This window comes from Setaria viridis, chromosome 5 (genome assembly GCF_005286985.2).
Source record: "Setaria viridis chromosome 5, Setaria_viridis_v4.0, whole genome shotgun sequence".
Taxonomy (NCBI): Eukaryota; Viridiplantae; Streptophyta; class Magnoliopsida; order Poales; family Poaceae; genus Setaria; species Setaria viridis.
This window is the reverse complement of record NC_048267.2, coordinates 6,298,387-6,311,555: the sequence shown is the minus strand read 5'-3', so window position 1 is coordinate 6,311,555 and position 13,169 is coordinate 6,298,387. Positions and strand designations below refer to the sequence as shown.

General features: G+C 51.1%; 1 protein-coding gene across 1 annotated transcript; it reads left to right on the top strand.

Moving 5' to 3' along the window:
* Window positions 1-9,440: 9,440 nt before the first annotated feature.
* LOC117857897 (beta-1,2-xylosyltransferase XYXT1) lies at window positions 9,441-13,169 on the top strand. Its single transcript, XM_034740801.2, has 6 exons — window positions 9,441-9,977; window positions 10,085-10,162; window positions 10,272-10,367; window positions 10,577-10,792; window positions 10,948-11,199; window positions 11,777-13,169. The coding sequence occupies exons 1-6, from the start codon at window positions 9,782-9,784 to the stop codon at window positions 12,994-12,996; spliced, it is 2,058 nt and encodes a 685-aa protein (XP_034596692.1). The 5' UTR covers window positions 9,441-9,781; the 3' UTR covers window positions 12,997-13,169.

Sequence of the window (13,169 nt, the reverse complement as noted above, 5' to 3'; positions counted from 1 at the left end):
GTTAAAAGAGACGGGCGCCGCTACGTGATTCTTCAACTTTCTTTTTCTGAGGGTGAGAGGTGATGCTTAATTTCGACCGCGCATGGCTTAGTGCTGTTTGGAAACGTAGGATTATCAAAATATATAGAAATAGTAGAAACACAGAAATGAAAGTACGTGAAATTTGCAGTCTTAAAATTTTGGAAATTGTTACTTTTGGTAACAATAGGAATTGGAAGAGAGATAAACGGGAAGAAAAGTGTTTATAAGGTCTAACCTCGTGTTAATTTTCCTCTAAAATTTTATATAAATCCATATCCATGTATCTCATGAAAATTCTACGAAATTGCGTAGGGTGCAAATCCTTTATTCCAAAGGGGCATATAGGAATTTTTCATGTACGATTATAATCCTTCAAAAAAAATTTGGTTTTCCTTTGTTTCAAGATATCTTTTTTTTTCTTCAAAAAAATGATCTACGATCAAGACATCAATCGCAGCGTGATACGGTGGCTTTAGCAAACACGAGGACCTAAGGCAATAATTTTCTCCTCTTAGGATCCTTTGGGTTAACTCTTCAACTTCTTCACCAAGCTTCTTCGGTGGTCAGCTGAGAAAAATCTGTTCCAAACCAGACCAATGACTTGTCATCTACCCTTCATCGTATGAATATGTGTTTATACTTGGAAAAAACCCATTTTACTCCCCACACCTATCTGTTTTGTCCACTTAACACCCTGAACAAAGTTTTGGCTCATTTTACTTCCCTATTTCTTTGATTCAATGTACCCCTTAATTAGATTTTTTTTCGTGTATGAATTGAATTTTTTAAAAGAAGGAAGTCATCACCCCCACCCACCTCCAAATCTTGAGCAAAATCGATTCCTTCTTCAACCACAGCTCTCCGATTCCGGCCACGAAGATTCACCCAAAAACCACACCGTCTAGTACAGCATTGCTCGCTTCCTCGGCCGGCTCCCCCCAGCAGCCCCCCTTTCTCTTTCTCCTTGACGCCCACCATCCATTGCGGGGTTGCTAGGGATTCCTCCATGGCTGCAGCTATATGGTGGATGCGGCTTGCTATTGGGGGCGGATCTTGTGCTGAATCGTTGCAGGGACATGAGGATGGTCGCGAATCAAGCTCCGATTCGACCTGCAGGGAGTAGAGCGAGCATTGGTGTTGACGAATTCTAGGGAGAGGGTGGCGACACGTGAGGTATGGGGGGAGTGAGGTCGCGTGGGGAGATTAGGAGGATGTGGAGATAAGGCTGCTGGGTATCGATTCGTCTTGTGGAAGGGTGAGGGGTATTTTGGTCAGCGCGTATGTAAATACTAGGGGTGAAAAGTCTAAACGTAGTTATATTTGGGATAAATTTTGAATGCTTAGCTATATTCTGGACGGAGGGAGTACGTGGTATCAACGTCAAAGATGGAATGCTCTAAAAAAGCAAGAAAACTGTCAAAGAAGGAAAGAAAATAGCAGGATTTTCTGCCAAGGAGAGGGAAAAAAACCAAATGAAACATCGCAAGATAGCTGAAGCTAAGGAGCCCAAAACCCACCAAGCTTTTGATCCAGCGGTCCAGCCCAAGAAACCAAGCTTGTGTCGTCATGAGTCCAGTGGCCCATAACGTGCTTGGAATTCTGGGCCTAATGCCGTAATAGGCCATGTCTGGCTTGTCTGGCAGGCGCACACGCAATCCAGCTAATAATTGGGCTTGTCCATCCAGTGGAGACGTGCGACAACAAACAATGGCAGAAACCAGCCCAACGGCCCAACCCATCTTAGGCTGCTACCCTACACTACACTTCCATTATCTCCTGATGGGGAAAGCCTTTTGTCGTGAGAGCGTAAAAGAATCTCCGAGACGTAACGGGAAAGGAGAGGGCAACAAAAAGTTTAGCAAGGCGGGGACCTGGCCTCCCGTCCTCCTCCTCGTCGTGTGACCTCGTGACTAAATATGAGGCCGTCTCCGTTTCCTCGTCGTGCTACCTGACCCCTTCCGTCCGAGGGGTCGCCGTCATTTTCCATTCCAATACCGAACGGAACCGCATATTTCCACAGATGATAATACGGAGCCATACATGTAGTCATAGTAGTACGTGGGATGGGTGGGCCCACGTGGTCGGCGTCACAGGCGGCACGCCAGAGGTGCTCCGAAGGCGACGGGATCGTCAGGGTCTAGTAAGATGGCCGCGCAAATAGCGCGGTACATTTGGACTTTTTTTTTCCTTGAAATGAATGTGTTCAAATAATTTTCTTTTGTTGTTGTATTGTCCTTATTTTGTCTAAATCACCTAGACCAAGGTATCATATTCTTTTATCAACATATTTTAAAAGTATAATAATGTAAATGTGTGATTTATTTGGAAAATCATGCATATATAGTGTAACGATGGAAATTGTTAGAATACGGGTGAGACGTCTAATGCCGCCATCGTCTCTGCATTATTCGTAAACCAGCTTCCGTGGTTGGGCATCTTCAGGGTCTTTTTGTTGCATGGTGTAGTAGGCTAGTAGCCGTCGCCTCTGGTGCAGGAATGCCACTGTACTGTCACGTCCGCACAGTAATGGATCGGTGAGAGCAAGTTTTAGTTATGCGAGGTCAGCCGGCGAAAAAAAGATCCACGTCACAGCAGAACAGGAGAGAGAGTGCAGAGCGGGCGGCTGGTGAAGCGCCGGCTGAGACAAAAAAAACCATGAAAAAAGCTGCCATCAACGAATAGGCATCAACGAATAGGGTCCATCTTCAATTCAAACAATCTAATAGCTCACCTATTATATGAACCAACTATATTATTACCTTCATATGGCATGGCAACTTGTTTGATTCTTTAGTTCGGACTAAAGTTTCTGTCACATCAAATGTTTAGATACTAATTAAAAATATTAAATATAAATTAATTATAAAATCAATTGCCTAGATGGAAGCTAATTTGTGAGATGAATCTATTACCTCTAACTGCCGGCTAAAATCATTAGCCATGCTCTGACAGCAAAAGATGACCGGCTGAGCCATAACCTGGCCGTTTGAAATCGACGTGACATGTGAGAAACGCTGCTGGGAATCTGGGATGGCTGCTTTGTTCGTTTCCTTCTCCCTTCCTACAGGCAGGCAGCAAGCAGTTCGGCACACGGCAGGCATCTCGACGCCAATCGATCGCCATCTCTCTGACACCCGATCCCAATCAGAGCTATAGACCGCTAGCCCGCACCGACAGCGAGCACCGGCGTCGTCGTCAGGTACTGCAGCATCATCAATCCGTGGATTCTTTGAGTTTTCGTGTTCCCTGCAGAAATGATCGAGCTGTTCCCTGCCAACTTTTTGTGCAAGGTGAGTAAGATGTTCAGGTGGGTCTGGATTTCGGCAGATGAGACGGTTCAAGCTCAAACACTGTACTGTGTTTCGGCAAGATTTTCGGTGCTAATCCACCTGACCTGATTGTAGAAGTTTTCTACTTTGAGTCGACCGCTCCCCTCCTTCCTCCGCATCCCCGGGCCGGCTCATTTGGTCTCATCTTTCTGTCTGAAACTCTGAACTGCATGCCGCCAACCTAACAGGCTAACCCAACAGTCAACACTTGCCTCTTGTGCCCGGCCGCCAGGAGAAACCAGCCGAGCCTTTTTCCTTCCCTGATTGACGCTGCGGTTCGGCACGCCTGAAACGCGAGCATGCTCTCGCCACCACGACCAGACACACAGATTACCCATGCGTCGGGATTCGGGAATCGCGCTTTTCAACGCTGTTCGGAAAACGTTGACCCGTCGAAGAAGGGGAAAAAAAAGCGTGGGAACGGCCCCCATAGTTATCGCTGTGCGCCCCTCTCTGGATTTCTGCCGCGTGTTCACTCCAGTGATCTTGCGCGTTGGACTCCGCCTGGGAACGATCGTGCGCTCAGCAGCTCGGCTGCTAGCTGCGCTCAGACTCTCAGCTCGGCTCCAGATAATCGTGCGCGTGGGAACAGCCCGCTCAGCTATGTCATTCGTGCGCTCAGGCCCAACAGCCCAACACGTGGCTCGGTTCCCGGAACCCCTAGATGAGCACCGCAGCTCAGAGAAACGCGCCTGTATCCGTTCTGTCACCTCCGTCGTCCGCCGCCGTAAAGAAGGACAGCCACCATAGAAATCTTCGACGAGCATCGCAGCCGTAGCAGCCATCATGGGAGAAGGAGGCCAGGAGGATAACAGTCTGCACTCCACGGCAGCAGAAGCCTCCCCACATATCGCAGCTACAATGGCGGTAGGAAGTCAGGAGAAGGACAACGTTCTCGACTCGTCGCTTATGGTGTCGTCTGCGCCTGCCATAGCACACGGAATGCAGCCAACGCAGGTACATATTTTTTTCACATTCTTTGATCATCATGAGTTTTCATGTTTTACCGTATTACACAACAGATGGCTGATGAAGTTGTGCAACCTATGATCGTTCCTAAAGTTGGAATGGCTTTCGAATCAGAGGATAAAGCTTATGAGATGTACAACACCTATGCTGGCAAGATTGGGTTTAGTATTAGAAAGAGCCATATAAAGCGACGAGGAGATGGGCCTCTATATCAGAAAGATTTGGTTTGCAGTAACGAAAGTCATCGAGAAACTGAGTCATCAAGGCACACTACAAGGACGGATTGCGATGCTCGTGTACAGTTTAGTGTTAGTAAAGAGGGGATTTGGACGGTGCAAAAGGTTGTACTTGATCACAACTATTACCTTGCTAGTCTAAATAAAAGGGAGAAGCTGAGGTCCCAACAAAGTGTTCAAGAAGCGGACAGGAAGCTAGTTGGGCAGATGAGGGAATCCGGATGAAGCTAGCCCAGGTTTTTGAGTTTATGAAGGAGTTTTATGGAGGAGCTGACAAAGTGCCATTCTCACGGATGGATTGCAACAATGAGACTGGCCATGAGCGCAAAAAGTACTTAGAATCCAATGACGCAGAAACACTACTAGAATACTTGAAGCGTAAGCAGATAGAGAATCCAATATTTTTTATGCCATGCAAATAGACAAAAAAGATGGTTGGATAGCTAATTTCTTGGACTGTGCCTGCTCCGTTGATCGAAGAAAGATTTGCTAATGCCACAATACCACACTTTAATATGCATGGAAATTCTTCTGTCACAAGCGTTCCATATATTAGAGGAGGATACGCAAGTCTCTTACTTGGGGTTGATCAGGCTGCCACACTCCAGCTGCCTGCTAGGAAATTGAATTTTGATGGACCGACAAATAAAGAAAATATGTAACCTTGCTGTGTTACAACAGAAATTTATTTTCACTGATGCTTATTTTTCATCTAAGCTGTGTCGGTAGGGACATGTGAACTTATCTATATTGTTTTACAAGAACCAACCATTTATGGAACCATATAATCTATATCATTTGCCATTTATTAATTTTTGTTATGAACCAGTTATTTGCATTGTTGTTCTTTTGTCACGAAGGAATCAACAATTTCTGATTTTTTTTTCAAATTAACATATTGCACTCTGTTCTGAATCGGTCATGCATGTTTATATTGTGCAAGAAGTCAGAGATCATTTTTTTTAACGTAGCCATCACATTCCAGAATTTGAAACATCCATATATATTTCATATCAAAAGTAAAGGTGATACATTGATCATGTCAAGCCATCTACATGTCATTGCACAGATCCTACATGGACAATTGATCTTGTCAACAAAAAATCTCTATACATCTATGATTACTACAAAGTACAAACTACAAAATCAAACATTTACAGTCCGGACTGCTCCAAGAACATGACTTCCAACTAGGTGGTGAGATCAATCTCGTCGAGGACCTCGATGGTAGCTTTCCTCCTGCTTATACCCTCGATGGCAACTTTCCTCACATCAAGGTTCTCATGCAATTGAATAGAGAACAACAAACAAAATGAGTTCAGAGATATTAAGGGAAAAGTTTGAATATTTGCAACAATAATCATAGGTCAGGATCCAAGTATCTTGAGATACCCTGTAGTGTATTGCCTTATCTGACCATGGCGTTTGCGAATCCAGTTATCACCAAGCAATGTCTTCAGCTCTGAATCTTTCACCTTCTGCACAATGTACAACAGATTGTTCATAAAATATGTTCTGCAGTGCCTCATCCTCATACTGCCTCGATTTCTCATCAATTGTGCTCTGTAGGTGTGTGATCAGCATGAGCACGCAATGCCCTAACGGAGTTATGACTTCCAACTGCCAAAAACCCCCATTAGACTGAAAGCAACCCTAGCCTTCTAACTGTGAACCCAAAATTTAGGCAAGCATATGCATTCAATCAACTACCTTCTAGACCCCAAACCCACAACCTTCACCTAATATGATGCATAAATCATCACATGGTTAGCATAAATCTACCAGTCATCCAGCCGCAAAACTAATACAACAAAATAGACCAAGTTTAAGATTAGAGCACCACGGACGCCATTTATGAGGTACAAAAGCCCCTACGAACGAAACTCGCACCGAAAATTATGGCCGAAGGAATTCAAAACTTACATGTCGCCATGGTCGATCGGTGTTCACGGTAGCAGCAGCACTCCTCAACTACAAGCACGCACCTGCAGATCAAACGCAAGACCGATTTTCACCGAGGAAAAACTCTAACCAGCCGAGGAATCCAGTTGGGGGTAGTGATCTACGCAGGAACGAGGTAGCAATCGAAAGGAAAGACGAACCGGCGGGGTGGATTCAGGTCGGGGGAGGCGGAGGCCGAGGCGGCCGAGGCGGGGGTGCAAGGGTTTCAGGCGCGGTCCTAAGAGGGACGCGGCAGATGACGAAGGACAAAGGATGGTGACGGTGGACGAGTGGATAAGGTGTTTCTAGAAGTGAAGCTGCGACGGATGAGAAGATGGAGGCGAGCTGAGAGAGCTTGGAGCCGAGCTGAGAGCCTGAGCGCAGCTGGCCGTCGAGCTGCTAAGCGCACGATTATTCCAAGGTGGAGTCCCACGCGCACGATTGCTGGAGTGAACACGTAGTAGAAATCCAGAGAGAGGCCGCACAGCGATAACTATGGAGCCGTTCCCACGCAATTTTTTCCCTGAAGAATGAGGAAGCCGGAAGGGGCCATGGAAAGGGGAGGAAACAGGGAGCAAGATTCCGTTCCGATGCCTCCCCGTCACAACAATGCCGATCGATGTGCAAGTGCGACCGAATGCCCCGTTATTGCATGGCCACTCCTCGCTTTCGCGAATCGACGTGGCAACCACTGGCCGCATCTCCGCATGCAGCCACCCCATGCGGACCGGCGTCTACCACTTCATCATTCAGGAGCAGCCGCCTTTCCATGACGATGCGCCATTGAGCAGATCGAGCTAGGTAGGTAGGTGCGTACCTGTACGGGTGTATCCCAAGAATGGGAGCAGTAGGGATGGGTGGTATTGGCATGGATGCTTCTACACTGCCACGACTTCTGCTGTTGCAAAGACGCAGCATTTATTGCCCTTGCCGGTTCTTGGGCCGGCTTGCCATGGAGGACTGAGGAGAGGTTGTTGCATTGATACGGCGAAAGGTTGATTTGTGAACAGGGCCGCGGAGGTTGTAGTTAAGATCTGAGTTGCTATCAAGGCCTGTTGTCTGTTGAGCAGTTTCAGAATAGGGGCCGGCAGGGTTGCGGAGAGCCGCTGGACTGAGCACCGACCCCTTCTTAAGAATTGAACAGATGGCGGAATACGGAAGGCGAAGAAAATGATGGCGGGATAGCAACCGGTAACCATGGGAACAGCAACATTAATACTACACGAGCCCGCGAGTGACCACGCAACGGGGATCGCACTGGAACACTGAATCTGCCGTACCATGCATCTTTGTTACTACTGTCAGGTTCAGAGTCATCACAAAAGCACCCTCGCTTATTGCCACAGCAATTCGGTTTATCACTGCGTGCGCGTGATTATGGAGTGCCGCGGTCTGCAGTGAGTCTGCTGAATCTGATGCGATAAAGACGGAGGTTACTGACGTTCGCAAGCTGCAAGACAAAAGGCAGCGTTGCCTTTTGTCGTGCTGTTCCTCAGCCGGCGGGCCGCTACTCGCGGACGACGGTCCATCCACCCATGCGAAAGCGGAGCGGAAGTAGACGCAGAAACCACGGAAGGAAGCAACAACGGCTTTTCTTTTTCATTTTCGCTTCGCCGGCGGCCGCCCCTAAAGTCCTCCGGCCAATCTGTGGATCAATGAACCCAACGCTGCACGCATGTAGAGACAGACAGATCGATGCAGTTTTTTCTTTTCAGTAAACTTTCCCTCCCCGGGGCCGATGTGCCACGCGACCAACGCAAATTCGATCCATCGCTCGCACTAGCGGATTGCCTCTCACCGGAGCAAGGAACCCTGATGAATTTTCTGTACCGACGCAGCAAGGAGATCGTCTCGGATTCCCGCTGCAGTGAGATCACTGCTTGCAGATACCGACGGTCCTGGCAACTGGACAAGGGTAAAGCACGTTCTGACGCGAGAGCACCGGCAATCATGCATCCAGGGAAACCGATGAATGGGATGGATCGTCAGATTGGGATCACCATCACCTTCCAGTCCATGAGCAGCAGCCGGGAGAGAGATTCCCGATCTCGCGCCGTCGGTGCTGCTCCGGATCTTGACCCTCCCTCCGTCCGTTCTCCCGTGGATCCCGCGGCTGCTGCTACTCGCACCATCAATCATGCATGCACCACCGCCGAGCCCGCAGCAACGCGGGCCCCCCATCCTCCGGCCCATGTTTTCCACACGTTACACTTGCCAGTGTGGCTGTGTGGGGGCAGTGGTCAGCCATCCCCCATTTTTTAGTAAATTTTATTTTTTTCGGGAAACTCCACCTCCCTTTTCTTTATCGGAAGAAAGGGAAATTTTATTTTCCATGGAGGTTCGGCGAGATGGTACGACGCGCTAACCATGGAAGTCTTAGCCTGCAGAGATGGATTGATCCTTGCGAGGAAGTGCGGCGCCACAAGAGTTGCATTTGAGAGGGACTGTCAAGAGCTTGTTCGCTTGTGGTCATTGGGAAACGAGCAGCGTTCGTCTGCCCTGTTTGGCTGAACTTATAATCCGACTGAAAAGTTGAAACGGCTAATTTGTTGTGAGAGAAAAATATTGTTCGGTGGCTGATAAGCTGAAGCGAACAGGCTGGTCAATTTCTGCGATCCTCAAGGAGATTCAAGAGCTCTGTAACTCTCTAGTTAGCTTCTCTTCGTGCTATGCTAGCAGAATCTGTAATTTGGCAGCTCATGTGCTAGCCAAGCAGGTATCTAGAGCGTGTGTGATGGTTGAGTGGCACCAAACTCCATCATGCATGCGTGCAGCAATGCCTAGAGTCTGAGCGTAACCTTGTTCACGGTCGGTCAATGAATGAAATCCCTGATTAAAAAAAAAGGAAATGCCCCCCGAAACCAAGAAGAAAAAAAAGGTAAAATAATGGCGGTGTCGCCCTGTTCTGACAGGAGGCCATGAGTTATGGAGGAATAAATGGAGGTGGCGAGGGAGGAGGGAATGGACGCCACCCCTGCCGGCTCCTCTTTCCTCTCCTCTGTCTTCTTCCTCGGCTTGCTTCCCTTCCCGTGTTCGCCCGCTCATCCACCCGCGCACCCCACACCCCCCACAGGTCACGAGCGTGGCGTTATTGCGCGCCGCCTCGCCGCGTTAGCACCCCGACGCTTTGGCGTGGGGCTAGCTACCCGTGTAACGGTGCCGGTGCCGTGCCGCTCAGGCGCTCACACGAGGGAGGCACTCGCTCGAGGCTCTCCAGAGAGCTCTGTTTCTGCTGCTGCTGCTCTGGACAGAGGAGAAGGGGGAGGTGACAGGTGAGGGATAGCCATGGGGATGGACGGCGGCGGCGGCGGGAAGCTGCCGTACAGCTACGCCAGCGTCGGCCACAGCGACGGCAAGCTGGTCAAGAGCTTCAGCCGCGTGGAGCCGCGCAAGTTCGGGATGGGGCTCGTCGCCGGCTTCCTCCTCGTCACCTGCGCATACTTCTCCACCGCCAAGTTCGACGCCATCCACATCGCCATGAGTAAGCTGCTGCTGCTGCTGATGTTTCCCCGTCGATTCGTGGATTGGTTAAACACGACTCGACCTCTATCTGCATTCCCTAATCTCTCTGGATGTCTGCTCACGCAGTCAGCCCCATCTCCAAGGACGCGGCTGGGATTGGCTCGCTGGTGAGCGGCGGCGCCGACACCTCCAAACAGCAATTAGGTGAGCCGTCAGCTAATCCCTGGGATCTCCAAGTACGGCGAGAACTACCGGCATTATTAGCATCGGTAAACCTGACGACCTGCCCGTTGTTCCTCCCCCTTCCGTTCAGATTTGGGCGTGCAGGACCCGGACGCGCTGTCCAAGGAGGGGAGCAAGGCCGAGGTGCTCGAGAAAGACGACGGCGATGCTTCCCCTTCGGGGCCAGGTAGACACCTCGTCACCTCCGCTGCCGGCAAGGTAGCACCAATCATTCCGAGATCGGTTGGTTCGTGCTTGCCCATCCATGGGGGGTCGAGCTGGGCTCGTGTGTCCCGTACTTCCACCGTCGTCCTGCACGCAAAGCCCAATCAGCTAAAGATTGGCATTTTCCGTTCTCCTTTCGTCCTAATCGCTTTAGGCTCTTTTCCCTCTCAGATTCCGGCCGTAATGCGCCGCTGGAGGACACGAGGAGAGATGAGACCTTTGTGGGGGACAGCGGTGATGCAGCCCGCGGTGGTGCGTCTCCCGCGGCGGCGAATCCTGCCGCGGTAGGCGGCAGGGATGAGGTTCCTGCCAAGGACGGTGACGCCACTGCCGCTCTTCTTCCTCCCGTGTCGTCAGAGGAAGCCGCGAACAGCACGCAAGAATCAGGTGCGGGAAGCAATCGCACCAACTAACCACTCCTAAGCAAGATAAATGCGTGCTTTTCTTTTTTGTTTGTTTGTTTGTTTCCCCGTTTGGGGAAGGGGGGAGGAAATGCAGGATTTTACTTCTAACGAGCTGATGTGTTCTTTCTTGGTCATCAGGTGTTCTTGAGGACGAGGAGCTGCAAGTGCAGGACGCTGTTGCTAAGACTCCTTCCAAGAAGAGCAATGTCTCCGCCGCCGCCGCGGCCACCACCACCACCGCAAGCAGCAATGGCGGCTCCCCCTCTACGGTTCACTCTGATCCTGCTGTCCTCCCTGCTCCAGTTCAGCAGATTCCTCCTACAACACAAGAGGTCAAGGCTCTTGTTGCTGATCAGCAGATTCCAGCTGCTCCAGTGGTTAAGCAAGCAGGTATCGTCCTGATTCCTCTTTTCCTTTTGTGGTAAAATTAATTTCCCCTTCAAATTACAGTAAGCAGCCAGCCCAGACTGGAGTTGGAACTTGAAACCCAAATGCGGGAAGAAAAAACCCCTCCTTGCAATTCTTCAGGACGCGAGGCATGTAGTTGCAAAATGCAGATTGGTCGGACTACCAGTAGTGTATTTTTTTGACGCCCAATTTTGCAGCCTTCTATCTCAACGCAGGGCCCGATGCTCCTGCCGCTCTTGGACAGTTGGACCACTGCTTTTGTTTCACTCTCTATCCTCAGTGTCCGTGTCCCTGTGTCTTCGCCTTTCTTGAGATGAGAGCAACGGAGGCAGCATCATCCCATCCCCATAGCTGATAGATTGCTCCATTTCTAGGCCTCTCGGCTCTCGCCCGATCATAATTCCATAGGGTGGTCTACCATGAACTGTGTTCTCCATGAAGCTAAAGCTAACTTTTTTCTTTGGGAAAAAATTGCCTCTTTTGGAGTTTCTTGACCAGTTGGTCATTCCATGATTAGCTGACATGCAAACGTGCTTAACTAATTTTTAATGGTTGCAAGATTCGGAGACCCCGGCGGTGCGGGAGTGGAAGCCGCTCTGCGACGTCACGTCGAACCGGCGCATCGACTGGTGCGAGCTCGACGGCGACGTCCGCGTGCTGGGCGCTAACGCCAGCGTCACCCTGGTGGCGCCGCCGGGCGCCGACGAGCGAACCTTCCGTGAGGAGTCGTGGAGCATCAAGCCGTACCCGCGCAAGGCGGACCCGAACGCGATGCGCCACATCCGCGTGCTGACGGTGCGGTCTGTGTCCGGCGAGCCGCCGGCGCCGGCGTGCACGGACCGTCACGACGGCGTGCCGGCGCTGGTGTTCTCGGACCGCGGGTACGCGGGCAACTACTTCCACGCGTACACCGACGTGATCCTGCCCCTGTTCCTGACGGCGCGGCAGTACGCCGGCGAGGTGCTGCTGCTGGTGACGGATTTCCAGATGTGGTGGCTGGGCAAGTACCTTCCGGTGTTCAAGAGCCTCTCCAACTACGAGCCGATCGACCTGGACCACGACCCGCGCGTGCACTGCTTCAGCCACGTCCAGGTCGGGCTCACCAACCACGACGACTTCAGCATCGACCCGCGCCGCGCGCCCAACGGCTACTCCATGCTCGACTTCACCAAGTTCATGCGCACCACCTACGGTCTCCCGCGCGACGTCGCCTGGCCCGCCGCTGCCAACGGGACGGCCGGCCGGAGCCGGCCGAGGCTGCTGCTGATCGCGCGGGCGCGGACGCGGCGGTTCGTGAACACGGACGAGATAGTGCGCGGCGCGGAGAAGGTGGGGTTCGAGGTGGTGGTGTCGGAGGGGGAGCACGAGGTGGCGCCGTTCGCGGAGATCGCCAACAGCTGCGACGCCATCATGGGCGTGCACGGCGCCGGGCTGACCAACATGGTGTTCGTGCCGGGCGGCGGGGTGGTGATCCAGGTGGTGCCGCTGGGCGGGCTGGAGTTCGTGGCGGGCTACTTCCGGGGGCCCTCCAGGGACATGGGGCTCCGGTACCTCGAGTACCGGATCACGCCGGAGGAGAGCACGCTGATCAACCAGTACCCGCGTGATCACGTCATCTTCACCGACCCGGAGGGCGTCAAGAAAAAGGGGTGGGAGTCCCTCAAGGGCGCCTACCTCGACAAGCAGGACGTGCGGCTGGACATGAAGAGGTTCCGGCCGACGCTGAAGAAGGCCATCGCGCACCTCAAGAAGGCCAAGGCTGACGGCGGCAGCAACTAAGCTGCCATCGCCGATCGCCGTGCATGTGTTCATCCATCCTCTTTGTTTTCTCTCTCTCTTTTTTTTTGGATTATTATGTCGGTGTACGTAGCGAGCACAAATCGACCGACCAAATGTATGATATGGCAGGAGAAAAAATTAGAGCAGCTTATAATCTTATATTTTTTCTTTCA

What these genes read in the sequence shown, in the direction of transcription:
- LOC117857897 (XM_034740801.2), top strand. Translation starts at nt 9,782, where the DNA reads ATGGGGATGGACGGCGGCGGCGGCGGGAAGCTGCCGTACAGCTACGCC. An exon ending in CGCCATCCACATCGCCATGA is followed by an intron (nt 9,978 to 10,084) that starts GTAAGCTGCTGC and finishes CTGCTCACGCAG; the next exon opens with TCAGCCCCATCTCCAAGGAC. An exon ending in TGCTTCCCCTTCGGGGCCAG is followed by an intron (nt 10,368 to 10,576) that starts GTAGACACCTCG and finishes TTTCCCTCTCAG; the next exon opens with ATTCCGGCCGTAATGCGCCG.